General features: G+C 40.4%; 1 protein-coding gene across 2 annotated transcripts; it reads right to left on the bottom strand.

Moving 5' to 3' along the window:
* Positions 1 to 1,277: 1,277 nt before the first annotated feature.
* Positions 1,278 to 13,208, bottom strand: LOC101792675 (lipase member M). 2 transcript variants are annotated; one of them, XM_005029411.6, is made up of 10 exons: positions 12,920 to 13,208; positions 11,663 to 11,774; positions 10,414 to 10,531; positions 9,467 to 9,665; positions 8,962 to 9,071; positions 8,095 to 8,231; positions 5,808 to 5,954; positions 4,876 to 4,947; positions 3,318 to 3,389; positions 1,278 to 2,041 (listed from the first exon to the last, which is right to left on the bottom strand). In XM_005029411.6, exons 1-10 carry the CDS (start codon positions 13,033 to 13,035, stop codon positions 1,808 to 1,810), a joined length of 1,317 nt encoding a protein of 438 aa, XP_005029468.2. In that variant the 5' UTR covers positions 13,036 to 13,208; the 3' UTR covers positions 1,278 to 1,807. The 2 variants fall into 2 exon arrangements, with proteins under 2 accessions (XP_005029468.2, XP_071895671.1); XM_072039570.1 differs by lacking the exon at positions 3,318 to 3,389.
* Between the last annotated feature and the right edge of the window lie 1,420 nt (positions 13,209 to 14,628).

Genomic DNA, 14,628 nt, shown 5'->3' with positions numbered 1-14,628 from the left:
CTCCCAAGTAGCAAAATAGGGGTAGAGCTCTGATCTCTTTCCCAGGTGAATCTGAAGGATGTTCTGACTGCTTTCAAACATACTGCTATTGCACTTCCAATCCTAAGTACTAGAAACTCATAAATAGGCCTCAAGTCCTCATGCATGTCCTTCACAAGCAGTAAGTCAGTTGATGGGCTTACTCTCTGGAATGCTTTGTCCCCAGGAATTTATATTGGGTGGAAGGGATGTCCCTGCCTGGAGGGAAGCTGTTTTCTTTGGGTCAAACTTTATTTACATTTGTGGAGCCCTTGATCCCAAGCAAATGGGATGGGCTTCAGGAGTGGGCTCAGAAAGGGATAGAAGCGGCATTGGCCGTGGTTAATTTGTTTGGCTAATGAACCGTTTCATAGAGTAATATTGTGTCACCTGTGAACTGTCTTAAGTGTCACAGCTGTACCTGCCCTGGTTATCATCCCAGGCTTCACCCACATTGACACTTGATTCAAGTGGAGAATGAGGGTCTCACTCTGAAAAGAGGCCCCCTAAAATGCACTGTGTTTCTTTTCGTGGTGAAGCTAATGGCATTTCCTTGTGGAGGCACGATGAGCCATAATGCTGTAAGCTAACAGCATGGAGGCTACCCTTCAGGTGAGTGCCTCTGTGCAGTAACTATGTCACTGCGATGAGGTTTGTAGAGGCAGACTTCCCCCAGGAAATGGAATAGGATGACATTTCTTCAGCACTGTTTTAAAGCTATCCTTTCCGCTGATGGGCAAATTGTACACATGGGTTGAAGATAATGATTTTTTTCTAGAGATGATTGGGTGCCCTTTATTTGAATGTTTACTCCCCAGAGAGGCTTCTCAGAGCTGTGATAAAGGTTCAAGCAGCTCTACCCTGTAGTAGTTAGTAGCTTCCATGCAAATTAGCAGGAGATGTGAAGTTCCTGATGGAACTGGAGTGCTGTTGTTGCCAAGATGAAGTGAGTTCCTGCCTCCCACCCTGGAGAGTTCAGGTACACAGATCCTGAAAGTGTTGTCAGCAGAGATCAAGTCTGACAAGAATTCTTTGTCTTGGGAGGTACCTTGAACACAAGTTTCCCAGCTTACAGGTGCATTCTTGAACCACGAGACTGGCTTTCTTCTTTGTGACAGAAAACTGCTGTTTTCTGCTGTCTTCCCTCCTTTTGTGTCTTGTTCTTCCTTTTGAAAAAAGTGTGAAGCCCTTTCAAATGAAGACAAACCAACTTTTTTTTTTATTTTATTATTATTTTTTTTTCAGTAGTGAGTATTTTGTGTGAACTCAATTTTTATTTTCTGGTGATCATCTTATCAAATAATAAAACATAAATGCCATGGCTGCTAGAGTTAGTCTCAGTTTACACTAGCTTTTCAGGAACTTCCAGTCCACTAAACTGAGAAATGATATGATCAGTGGAAAACTTTGACTTCATTGACCATATACAGAGAAAGTCAGTGCTTTCATTACTGTTAGGGTCTAAAGAAGACATTAGGCTGCAAGAAAACCCTGGTTCCTGTTAGCAAAGTACAATGTGTTGCAGAATCTAGGCTTTATCAACTACAAAGTGATTACTGATCACAAGGTTGCCACAAAGTATGAAGTGCACCATCAGGATCCAAAAGGCACTGTAGTGACACGTAGTGTGGAAATAGCATCAGCCAGGAGAAACCCTCTCTCTGACTCCAGCAGAAGCTGTATGATGCTATATGATTCCTTTGTATCCAGCAAAGGCTGAGGAAGGAGGGAATGAGCCAGCTATGGCAGAGGGAAAGGGAATGAGCCAGGTATGGCTACTTCTTGTGAGTTAAGGGTACTTCTGCATCAGATCAATAATTTCATTATACATACACAAAGGTGCATCCAATCCCCAGATGAAATCCAGGTGTGCCCATTCAGGAATCTTCTTGTGGTAGATAAGCCTCTTAATACGAGACAGTAAAATGTCAGCATCCTTAGGATCTGCAAGCAAGTCTTGTCCCCCAGTCCATACTGCAGTTGGTACAGTCATTTCTTCTACGTTGTAGAGAGGAGGAGTAGCCTGGAAAACATGAAGTAGAGCTGGAAAGAATGTCCAGTAAAGCAGAGCAAACTTTAAACATGTATCTGGTGTTTTTTGTTTTGTTTTGTTTTGTTTTAGGTCACTGTTCAAAGCAGAGGTGCCTAAAACAAACTGGAGGGAAATGCCCTTGCTTGCCTTTTCTGTCTATGTTCACAGGGGTGATGCAGCTGATAGTATGGCCAAAGGAAAAGCACCTCCTGAACTGACAAAGAGTTACTGTTGGATCGTTGCTCTCTCAGCTAGGAATTTATAGGGCAGAAGCCAAGAACAAAGACAGAGGATGTCAGGATAAACCCCCATCTTGGTCCTCATCTTGCGTACTTGTTTTGGAGTACCAGTCAGCTCCAGAAGACATACGTGGTCTGGTTAGAAAAGACAACGTGTGATGAGTATGAAAAGGAGCATGAAGTGACTTCTGTAGGAGGAGAGAGGAAGTAGGTGAGGATTCCTCAGTTTGGAAAACAGGGGCCAGCACAGGGACAAGAGGCAGGCTTATACAATCATGAACAGTATGAAGAAAGAGCACAGGAAGTAATTACCCCATTATTTCTCATAACACAAAACCTAGAAGGCATCCAGTGACTTTCCAGGGGTAAGCAAATTCAAGACAAACCAAAGGAAGTTGCCTTTCATGAAAGCCATCATTAAAACAAGTAACTGCTAATGATAGGCTGTTGTGGAGACCTAAAGGACAGGAGGGTCAAGGATGGGATTAGAGTCTTGGATGGAGGAGAGGATCCTCAGGGTTTGCTTAAGGACAAAGTCCTTTTGTCTCTGGCTTCCAGAATATAGGAGCAGCTATTAGACACATTAGTGCTCTCCAGTTGCACTTTTCATAGTATTGTTTCCCTGAGTATTTATATATTGGCAACTGTGTCAGTCACCCTAGTAGGCAAGATTCCTCTTTGGCCTGATCCACTAGGTATACTCTTCAAAATTAATTTTACATATTTCCTGCCCTTCTTTCCTGTTATTATTATTATTGACTGTTTCATTGACAAGGCTTGGTCTTCCCCTCTCTCTCTCTTTTTTTTTTTTTTTTTTTTTTTTTTTTTTTTTTTTTTTTTAATATTATTGCCACTAAAGCTTGCATTTTTTCTCTGTTAACTTCCAAACTGGAAAGTCATAATACAGATGGTGGCGGCTAATTCCATCTACATGTATTCAGAAAATGTGTCTCCTACTACATTATTGCTCTCTTCCTCTGTGCTTCTGTGTTGTTCAAGGGTGACAATGTTGTTTCACCAAAAGGTACCTGCTGGTATTTCTCGATGTTCTTCTTTGAACTGCCCCAGTCATAAGCTTGGAACTTCCCCGAATGGGCTTCCTAGTAGGATGAACCAGAGAAGGGTAATTACAAATCCATCATTCAGGAAGGTGATGGGATCTTTCCCTGCTAAGTGTCTGACTCCAATCCAAAACCTCAACTGAAGCTTTTCTCTTTTAAGAGGTTAGAAAGAGACAGTGGTAAATTAGTTAAAAGTTTCAAGCAGTGAAAAGGAGTCAAAGCTTTTGTAAGCATCAACAGACTCACTGCTTCTGTAGAAAGACCTAGGGTCACTTTCATGGATGATATGTTCTAGTTTGTAAGCCTGCAAGTAGCAATTGCCTCCAGCTATTTTCCCTAAATGCTGCTGCTGTGTTGCCTTCTGACAGTCATGTTGCCATCACTCAGCTCTGTGAGTGGCTCCTTCATATGTTTTCCTTTCCTTCTCTTGTCTAAATACAGAAGTCACCATTTCTAGATCTTCCCTCCATCTCCTTGGCTTTCCCTACAGCATGTGTTGTGAGAGACCCCATCAATGGGATCTTAATACTGAGGGCAAGGTGTCTGTTAACTCCTGTAACAGTAATAACAGCAATTACAGCAAAAGCTTAGGAGCATTTCTCCTGCATGCCTGTGCCTGCCAGCCTGTGGCTAGATGCCAAATTAAACCCGAGTCAATTTGCGGACCTCCCCCACTGTGCCTTTGTAACCCTTTTTCTTTACAGGTTAGGCCGTGGTTATGAAAGCAACATAATCAAATCTAATATCTCATGTAAATTCACAGCCAAAAGTATTGTTTGATTTTGAGTGAATGCCTGTGCAGCTGTAACTCAAACATGTCCACATGTTTGCTATGTTGAAAAGTGCACGAGCCCTCCTGCAAGCTCACCCTGCTTGCAAATGCTTCCAGCTGTGCTGCCGAGCCCACAGTGCTGCCAGGAAACCTGTCTTGCCTACAGCAGCTTGTGTGACAAGCCCAAAGAGAGACAAAGGCAGCTTCCAGCAGCAGTGCTGCTGAGGAAGTCCTGTGATAGAGCACAGTGTTTTGTAAGTAAGTGTTACAGCAAGTCCACTGAATGAAGGGTTTATTATTTACAGTTCTATTGCTGCCCACAAACTGAGCAATTTGCTTTTGCAAGAGATGAAAATACAAGGGCCTTATTAGTCAAATTTTATATTCTACAAAGTGTCATACATCATTGCTCATTTCTTGACCCTCATTGGAAAAGTAATGGCCATTTCTTTAGGCAAGTTCTGCACTGGAGTTTAGACATTTATATAGGGCTACGGATATACCATAAAAAGAACACTATATGTATCTGCATGCACAACTTCCAGCATACATGTATTTACACAAATGCAGTGTCTCATTGTTGGCTTCAGATGTACCTGTATCACATAGGTCATTTCTATCTATGTAAAGCACAGAGTGCTGTGTTTCCAAGCAGTTAGCAATGGCTTCACAGCAACATTATCAGCTACCCCCACTCCTTATGGTACAGCCAGAGGTGAGTACCTAGTTTGTGTTCCAGAAGCTCACTAGTACCTGGCTCCAGTGGACTATATTTTGCACAGATGTTCCAGCAGGGGTTTGTGCGATATACACATTGATCCGGTTCTGAAAGAAAATAATCAGTGAGTGTTATTTTCCTCCCTTTTACCCATGTGTGCATCAAAAGAAGCCACAGCAGTGTCATGGATCCATAAAACTGAGAGAAATCAAAGTGGTGTGATCAGAGACTCCCCTGAGAGCTCCTCCAGGTGTATCAGGTTTGGAGCAGCAGTGAAAGAACAGACCCCACCCAGATTGTTTTCCAGGACAGGTGAGTATCTGAAAGAATCTAACAGATAGAGAGGGGAGAATGGAAACTCAGCAGCCTAGATCCCAAACCTATGATTTATTCAGGAGTCTGCAGCAGGTCCTATGTGAAGCAGCACCGCTGTCAGACAGAAGAACAAAAGGAACTGCAACTGTCTGAGGAATGTGTGTGTGTTTTTGAAACAAACCCACACTTGTTCTGCAGGGGTTTCTTAACAAGTCACTGTGTGGTCCTTCTACTGAGATTACTCTGAGGCATATTTTTGAAAACACTGAAGCAAAACTTTGAAGTCCAGGTGGCCTGGTCTCCAGCTGGACATAGCATGGAGTGACAGCAAGCTGAGGATCTCTGATGAGACCAGCAGTCACAGTATGAACAGGAGACAGAGCCCTAGGTGAGGTCTGGCAGAGGGCAGCCTGCAGGGTTGTGGTGGTGCAGTTCTGCATTGAAGGGATGATGCCAAGAGCTCTTCTGAGGAGCAAGGCAGTGATGCCCTGCCAGTGATGGGGCAACCAGCAGATATTGCTGGCTGGTACTGGGGGCTGTTCCCTGCAGTGTGATGTGGATTAACAGAATTTGAGGATTCGTACTATAGGATTGAAGGTAGGTTTAGGGAAGTTATCAAATTCTTAATACAGCTGGTAAGAGTTGTACATACCATGTCAATGTTTTTCATGTTATAGCCACCAAGACTGAAGAAGATATTTCTACAAAGCCTAGCAAAAGGACGGTGGCTGCAGACAGGGACTATCAGCCTTCTTAGACATTCAGCTTGGGGAAAGAATTCTCTTTTGCCAAGCAAACCCTGTGAAAGACAAAAGTAGCATTCATTTAAGAATGTACATTGTACAACATTACTTTTAAAATGTGTTTTTACTCTGTTCCTCTTCCCCAGCACATGCTGTTGTTCTCACTTACCTTTTCTTCATTTGTCAGATGACATTCCCACAAATGAGAAACAACCTAGGTGTTTTCTGTTGCATCAGCTTGCTCAGGCATTGCCCAATTTGCGTTACATCATTTTAATGAGTGTATATGTTAAATGTTAACTCCAATTCGTATTTTAGCTCTAAGCTTCACAGAATCACAGAATTTCTAGGTTGGAAGAGACCTCAAGATCATCGAGTCCAACCTCTGACCTAACACTAACAGTCCCCACTAAACCATATCCCTAAGCTCTACATATAAACGTCTTTTAAAGACTTCCAGGAATGGTGACTCCACTACTTCCCTGGGCAGCCTGTTCCAATGTCTAACAACCCTTTCGGTAAAGAAGTTCTTCCTAACATTCAACCTAAAACTCCCCTGGTGCAACTTGAGCCCATTCCCCCTCATCCTGTCACCAAGCACGTGGGAGAACAGACCAACCCCCACCTCTCTACAGCCTCCTTTAAGGTATCTGTAAAGAGCAATAAGGTCGCCCCTGAGCCTCCTTTTCTCCAGGCTGAACAAGCCCAGCTCCTTCAGCCGCTCCTCGTAGGACTTGTTCTCCAGGCCCCTCACCAGCTTCGTCGCCCTTCTCTGGACCCGAAAGTGCTTGCACCCGAAGTGCTTGCAGATATTTACATGTAAATGTAACTTTGCATATATGATCAACCACATTGATTTAACACTGTTTTTCCTAGCACTGTGATCAAGTGACTACATTCATTTCCGATTTCAATATTTGCTGGATTGTAGACCAGGAAATTTTTTTTTATTGCTGTAATTAACGGCAACTGATGGGGTGAGTAGATGTATATTTTGAGGGCAGGTACAATGTTGTTCTGGGATTCAGCTTTGTGTCCTTTCCAGAAAAAGGACAGATACTGTCTGTGCATGTTACACTCACTCTCATACCTTTAAGAAGCTAAAGTTTAGAGGAAATTCAAATCTGGCTTATGAGCCACCAAAAAAACATTTGGAAGAACTTTTGTGAGTCTCATCCAACCACCTCCTCCCAGCAGAACTAGACCAAACTGGCTGTGGCTTTGTCTAGAAGAATTTTGGAAACCTCAAAGATCTGCATCTTTGTGCCTCTCTGGGTCACCTGCCCCTGTGTTGCACTACTTCTATGGTTGTTATATGCCATATCAATTGTGTTAGAGCAATAATCACCCAGATTAACAATGAGTGAATTTTGATGGAACTGAGCAAAGCGCAGGGTGGTGGAACCAGAACTGGCTTCAGCATGCAACAACCCAACGCCACACACCATCTCCCCTGCCCTGTAGGATAGTTACAACCAATGTAACATAGAGGCTTGTATGATGCTCTGTTTTGGATTTTTAATGAAAATAGTGGTGATAGCACACCAATGTCTTAGCTGTAGCAGAGCAGTGCTCACACGGAGCCAAGGACTTTTCAGCTTCTGGTACTGCCCTGACAGAGAGGAGGCTGGGGGTGCAACATGAGCTGGGAGGAGACAGAACCAGGACAGCTGGGCCAGACTGCCCAGAGGGATTTCCCTTATCATGTGGTGTCCTGCTGAACAAGTAAACTGGGGTGGTTACCTGGGGGAGCTGCTGCTTGGGGTCTGGCTGGGCGTTGATCGGCGGGTGGAGAGCAATACATTGTGCATCGCTTGCTTTGTATATTCCTTTATCATCATCATAATAATTATTATTTTCCCTTCCTTTTGTGTCCTATTAAATCATTGTTATCTTGACCTGTGAGTTTTTCTTTTTTTTTTTTTCTTTTTTTTTTTTTTTTTCCTGATTCTTTCCCCCATCCCACTGTGTCTGGGGGAGTAAGCAGAAGTCTGTTTGTTATTTAGCTGCCAGCTGGGATAAACCACACCTATAGAAAAGATTTACTTATTGTCCCATAAGAACTGCAGTCAGAAGTTAAACCTACCTAGTTGCAAATGAATATGCTTCATAAAGCCCCATACTTTCTGTAAATATACCTTAAGAGCTGAGTGAACAATTGCATGGTTCAACACTTGAAGCCACAATAATACATACCCTGAGCATTTTTTCAGGAAGGTAGAGAAGCTTTACTACTGCACTTCTGGCATACTTAATAGTAGTGACAGGTGCCAATGCAAAATAAACTTTGATTTTCTGTGCCAGTTCTGGCATTGTTGAAAAAGCAATAAAAGCTGAGGAAATAAAAATAAAGTGATAAGAAAACCATTATTTGTACATTAGACTGTTTTTAGCATTTATGTAAGCTGATCTGCAATTTCATACCAACAAATAAACATTGTTATCTGCTCAGAGACTGGTTCAGCCTAGCTTGGTGCAAAATACTTCTTCTCCTTGTGTTATCAGCTTGTAGTCTTATTTCTCACTTCAGAGATTTTAATTTCTATATTTTGCCTTCATGGCTTTTTTCTAAACCTATTTAAATGCACACTTTGATGTACATACATGCACTTCATACAGTACTCTGGAGTTGCATATGTTTTCCTTCATATCAATCTTTTTTCTTTTTTTTTCTGTTTTGCCACAAACTGCCCAACTTCTCTTTCTGTGCTGTCATCTTCCTATTTTGTTTATTTTTGTTAGCTGACCAGCTGCTGCTGGGCACACCCTTGCATCTTGAAAAAAAAAAATCTGCAGGGCCCAGAATAATTTCTGGTATAACTCTAAGTTGACGGATTTCAAGCTGCAGTACATTTGGCCCTTCAGGTTTAATCATCTTTATAATAAATTAAGCCTGCCTACATGCTGAAAACAGCTTATCTTTTTTTTTTTTTTTTTTTTTTTAATATATATATACCAGCAAGGAGCTGTTGGAAAGCCCTGGTACATTCAGCATCTCATTGTCTCAAATCAGGTTTTACTCCTGTGTTTTCCTGAAGCATCGGTCCATTCTGTGTAACTTACCGATGGTGGTGCCTTGTGAATAGCCAATATAGTACAACTTTTCCTGGCCAGTTTTCTTCACAATAAAATTTATCACTGCTGGAAGATCAAATTTTGCCATCTCATCAAAACTACAGGTAGGAGATTAAAAGAGAGGTGTGTATAAATTAAAATACCATTTGAATTTACATTTTATTACAGACTTGTTAGCAAACGAACAGCATGAACTGCTGTGTGAATCATTCAGCTGTATTAGAATCTGTGCCTTTTGGGCACTGGATATAGGAGACGCTATTCGAGCTTTTCTGGGCTATTTTCTCCCTTCACATGAGTAGGAGGACTCTGACTACAAGAAGCATCAGGTTGAGCTGTAAAGGTCTACACACAAGGAACAGATGTTATATTATCAGAGATGTTTCCGTAGAATCACACATTTTACACAATTTGCCATTAAAGAGTATTTTTAAATGTTCATTCAAATAAAAGCTTGAAAAAAAAAAACTTCAGTCTCAATCATTTGATCTACCTGAAAGCCCAGAACTCATCTTGATCAGTGGAGTAATTTTGATGTTCTCTGGACCAGCGATTCCCTCTGCTATTTCCCATCCAAACATCAAAGCCAGCATCAGCTAGCATGAATGCCAAGCTGTTGTTGGGCAGGTTTGAGATCCAGTTACTGGCATCTCCCAATAGCCCATGTTGGAGAAATACAGCAGGTTTCATAACTGAAAACAAAATCAGAAACAAAACAACCTTTATAAAATTTCTTGATTTTCTGGTAGTTCAGGGACATTATAATCCCATATTCAGTACTGGGATTTGGGCCTGCACTGACTTAAAGGGAGACATCTGATCATAGGAACAAAGCATGCATTTCTGTAAAGAGAGAACTTGTAAAGTTTTGTAAAGATCTGTAGAAAGATAAACCCGGTATCAGCGAACTCTGGCTTGGCAGCCTCTGGTCATTGTTTGTATAGCTCAGCCTCATCAACTTAAGATTCTCAACAGTGATATAACAAAGGAAGGTGTGGGATCCTTTCCAGTGGTTTCCTGTATCCAAAATATGAATCAGACTGAAATTAAACAGGTGTAAGCAAAAGTAAAGTCAGAGGCTAGAACTGCTCTTGCAAAACAGCATGACTGGGAGGTTGCAGCCTTTACACTACTTTAATTTCTGTTTTCTTTCTTTCTTTCGTTCTTTCGTTCTTTCGTTCTTTCTTTCTACTTTTGCACACCAACTCATATTATGAAGATATTATTATACTTAATTTATATTGTAGCAGTGTTTTATTGTAAACAAGGGTGCTTGACATAAATCCTGTTTATCTTGCAAGCTGTTCAGGGCAGCCAGAATTCATTACTTAAATTTCACTTGTGTATACAAGCTCTGGTAAACATTTTACAACTGGAAGGTACCTCTTTTCAGAACGTGCCCTATCTAGGCTGTTTTTGTCTCATATGAAAGAACTGTACCTGGGTTTCTCTGATTCTGTATACCATCGGGAATTCTGTTAATGGTAATGATATAGCCATCTTCAGTCATCACTTTGTACTCCTCACTGGGGTACCCTTTGTACGTAATGATCTCATTCTACAAGAGAAAGAACAAATGCATTTGATTGCAGAAGTCCATATCATACATTACCTGCATGAGATATTCGTAAGGAAGAAATATTAGAGAGCAGCTACATCTGGGGATTTAGTCTATATTTTTAAGCATCTGAATAAAGCAATATCAGATTGGAATATAACCCGAATCTACCACAAATTTCCTTCAGTCTTTGTCCGATCTCCAGGATCTATTAACTATTCAGTTAAAATCTTTTTCTAAAAACTGTGTTACACATACCATATGTTCACAATCTCTTGCATTACAGTGATATGAGAACTAGTTTAACCTGATAGCAGGAGCTTACACTTCCCATAGCTGAGATGAGGGGCTGCCTGGGTGCATGCTCCTGATCTGCTGCAATACGAAGTGAACCCAGTTCACCTATACGACCCCCAGAGAAATCCTGTGAGCTTCACAACTGTCCTTTCATGGATGGCATACGTGCAATGAGTACCACTGTAAAAATGACTACATTACAGAAAAGACAGGCCCAGCCCCTTGCACAGTCACACTAGATATCATTAGCACAACTGATTGTCAGCTCTGAAATAATAATTTATCTACTTATTCTATTTATTTATTTATTTTACCAAAAAAAAATGTTATTTTGTAATTTTATTCAGAGAATTATTCAATGTAATCTTTTCACACGGGACAGAAAAAAAAGAAAAAAAAAAAAAAGATTTTAGCAAGTGACTAAAGATCCAAACAAGCTTGCTTCATGAGATATGTTCTTCTGAAAAGCTGGCCATTCCCAATCTAGGCTGGCAGTTCAAAGGAGGAAACATAAGTCACTGTTATTTGGAGCTGATGAAAAGGTGGTGTTCCAGATACTCATTCTTCCAGATACAGGGATAGTGCCAAACTAGTAAGTGACACTAAAAAGAAAATTAACTCTGCAGATGTACTAAGGAAAGGGGTTGGTCTTGATTGCTGTCAAATATAAGAACTGCTGTTACCTGTACAGACAGAAGGGAATAGAAAACAGTAGTCTGAGAATGGGTTAAATGAAGGCAGCTTATCTACCTTGTTATTTCCAATACCTAGAAATCCCTCTGCCATGAGTCATGCATTCCTTCTGTCCCCAGGTAAATCCACCAAGAAACTTACAATATTCATCAATGCTTCTGGATCCACAGCTCTCCTCATTTTTTTGAATTCTTCTGAGCAAGTAATTCCCTGAAACAAATACATCACAGCAAAACCCAGCCATATCTTCTCTCTGGATAAAACAGCATATTAATCTGTTAGGATTCATGATCTGCACTTGACATCTAGACAGGCTCTGTGCTCTCTGGTTGAGAGAAGTGCTGCCTAAAGCTGAATGGAGCTGGAGCTCTCTACTTGTTAATTAATCTGAACAAAACTGACTTTAAACATGTCTGAGGGAATTTGGCAGCAGTCTGGTTTCTCTGCTAAGGACTGAACTAGGACATTGCTTTCCATCAGGGTGCAAAGCATCAGTGAATCCAAGGAAAAGAGCAAAGCTTTTGGAGAAATGGTCTTCACTCGTTCTTATGAGAAGCAAACCACTTGCATTAGAATGCCACATATTTGTTCTGTAGGTTAATTAGAAAACTTCTGTCTAACTCTGGGGAATGCTAAAGTTATCTGCAACTCATAACTAAATCATTGCTAAAGGGAAGTTTTCAAAGTGGAAGAAACCAAGTTGTTGGATAGCTAACTGAAAAAGGAAACCAACAAAGACAATTGAAAGTTAAATTATATAACATTTAGTTAAGGATTTAGGAGTCTGAATAAAGTACTTATTTTAGTTGCCTAGTATAATTTATACAAAACTCCTCAATGTCAAAATGTGTCTACTCTGTAGGATGAGGACGGAGAAAGGAAAAGAAAGCTTTGCTAAATGTAGTGATACATACAATGTGTAATGACATCCAGTTTTGTTCAGGAAATGGCAAATAATAAAAAACTGAGAGTAAACTAGCCTGCTTGGTTGCAGCTCCACAATCTATGAATGCCTACATGCCCTCAGTTGAAAGATGCAGGGTGTTTGAATGAGCATTCTCTGTACCATACAAACCAACACCTAGAGCCCGCATCTAAACCTCTGCGATCCCAGTGACACATTCATGAGGTAGACTGAGTTCACCAATAAATCTACTGCATTTATTGCTCTCCCAGTCAACAAGACTGTGTGATTTTTTCCCCCATGAGTAGAAGTTTTTTATTTTTTAATTTATTTATCACAGAGCAAACATACAATTTATATCCAAACTTCCTAACAGTACATTCTGATATAATCTATATTTTTAAAATATTTGTCTCCTTTGTAGTAAAAATAAGAGATATTGTAAAAACTTCCTTTTACTTAGCTACTGTTATGTAAGTTAAAGTATTACTAACCTTGTGCCAGAAAGCATGTGTTCTGCCGAGCGACTGAGATGGCAGAGGAATGGAAACTCAATTTGAAGATGATTGAAAGCAGTGCTGGGTAAAGAAGGCAGCAAAATGGTAGTCATGCAGTGTTTTTCCCACAATCATGCAGAAACTTGCCAATAAACATTGATTTCATTCCCACTCCTCATTCCTTCTGCTAGAGCTTGAGCTTTTACTTATAGCAACAGCAGAGAGGTGACTGCTTTTATTCTCAGACCTGATTTTCATCTTCTCAGCCATAATGGCTCTAACAGTGCTCTCTTTACTATCACAGATTGCTGGATTTTTAAGGAGAATACCAACCTCTGTGGAGTGGCACAGCAGGATCAGGAATTTTGAAAACAAATATCTGCACAGGAATCCCTTATCATACCTAATGAAATTGTCAATAAACCTGGCACAACGTCCTCGTTTACTTACAGCCTGCCAATTCCAGCATTTCATGTTATGTAGAAAGGATGGGATAAACTCTGACTCCTTGATACTTCTGTAGATGTTATTGCACAGGTTTTTCTTTCATTCTATTAATGCTCATGTTGCTGTTCCAGAGTTTAATACTGCTGCAAGAGTGGTTTCAGAATATTTTCCTTTATTCATGATGTTTCACCACCAAAGTGTCCACAAAACAAAGTGGGTATTCCCTAAGTCTATAGGTAGGGAGGTAGAATGCTTTTCCGTATCCGTATGGACATAGGAAAGGAAACATGTCTCAGTGTTCTCAAGCATACCAGGAGTTGACCAGTACTGTCCAGCCCTAGAAGTTAGGTAGGTTTGAGCAGATTATTAGGTCTTCAGGATAGGGACCTTTTTGAGGCTCTTCTTTGTGCAGAGCACAGGCAATCCAGCCAAGTTCTCTAACTGGTGTCCAAGCTACCACTGTAATGCACATGTTGCAAGAGTACAGTTGAAGCTCTCTTCTCTCTTTTTTTTTCTTTTTTTTCTTTTTTTTTTTTTTCTTTCTTTTTTTCTTTTCTTTCTTTCTTTCTTTCTTTCTTTCTTTCTTTCTTTCTTTCTTTCTTTCTTTCTTTCTTTCTTTCTTTCTTTCTTAATTTCTTAATTTCTTAATTTCTTAATTTCTTTCTTGATTTCTTAAATTCTTTCTTAATTTCTTTCCTGAGAGGAACACCTCCCAAGGTTTTACAAAGTCTTTGAGATTTCTATTTATATTATAGTTAGTCTGTATATCTTTTCCTTACATTACTGACTCTGCTTATGACCAGATTTATTTAATATAACTTCAGGAAGGATTTTGTCTAGTATTTACAGAGCAGGCAGAAATATGAAGGAGAGTCTCATGAGAAGACCTGTACCTACAAGATTGGCTAGAATGTCTTCAAAGAGAAATATAACAGTCCAAGTTCAGGTTCTGGCAAGGAAGAAGGAGAGGAAATTGTTTTCAGAGCTGGTTTAGCATGTGTTTCCAAACATTGTCTGCTTGTGTGTTGTTGTTTTGTTTTTTTTTGAATCACTTGTTTATTTCCTTTTATACACCTTAACATCTTACATCTTCCCTCTAAGAAAACCAGGTTTTCTCCTTTTTGAAGTCCCAGTGTCTGTTGAAGCTCAACATGAATTGCATGAACGAGCTGTTTAAATACAGACCTGTCCTCAGCACTTCATGATTTACTAACTCATTAAGGTGTGGTGTGAACAGGCTCTGAACACAGCCAACTTCA

This window comes from Anas platyrhynchos, chromosome 6 (genome assembly GCF_047663525.1).
Source record: "Anas platyrhynchos isolate ZD024472 breed Pekin duck chromosome 6, IASCAAS_PekinDuck_T2T, whole genome shotgun sequence".
Classification (NCBI taxonomy): Eukaryota; Metazoa; Chordata; class Aves; order Anseriformes; family Anatidae; genus Anas; species Anas platyrhynchos.
Note: the sequence above shows the minus strand (reverse complement) of the source record. Positions and strands in the feature narration are given on the sequence as shown.

What these genes read in the sequence shown, in the direction of transcription:
- LOC101792675 (XM_005029411.6), bottom strand. Translation starts at nt 13,035, where the DNA reads ATGACTACCATTTTGCTGCCTTCTTTACCCAGCACTGCTTTCAATCAT. An exon ending in ACATGAAAAACATTGACATG is followed by an intron (nt 4,948 to 5,807) that starts GTATGTACAACT and finishes ATTTTCTTTCAG; the next exon opens with AACCGGATCAATGTGTATAT. An exon ending in ATATAGTCCACTGGAGCCAG is followed by an intron (nt 3,390 to 4,875) that starts GTACTAGTGAGC and finishes TCATCCTACTAG; the next exon opens with GAAGCCCATTCGGGGAAGTT.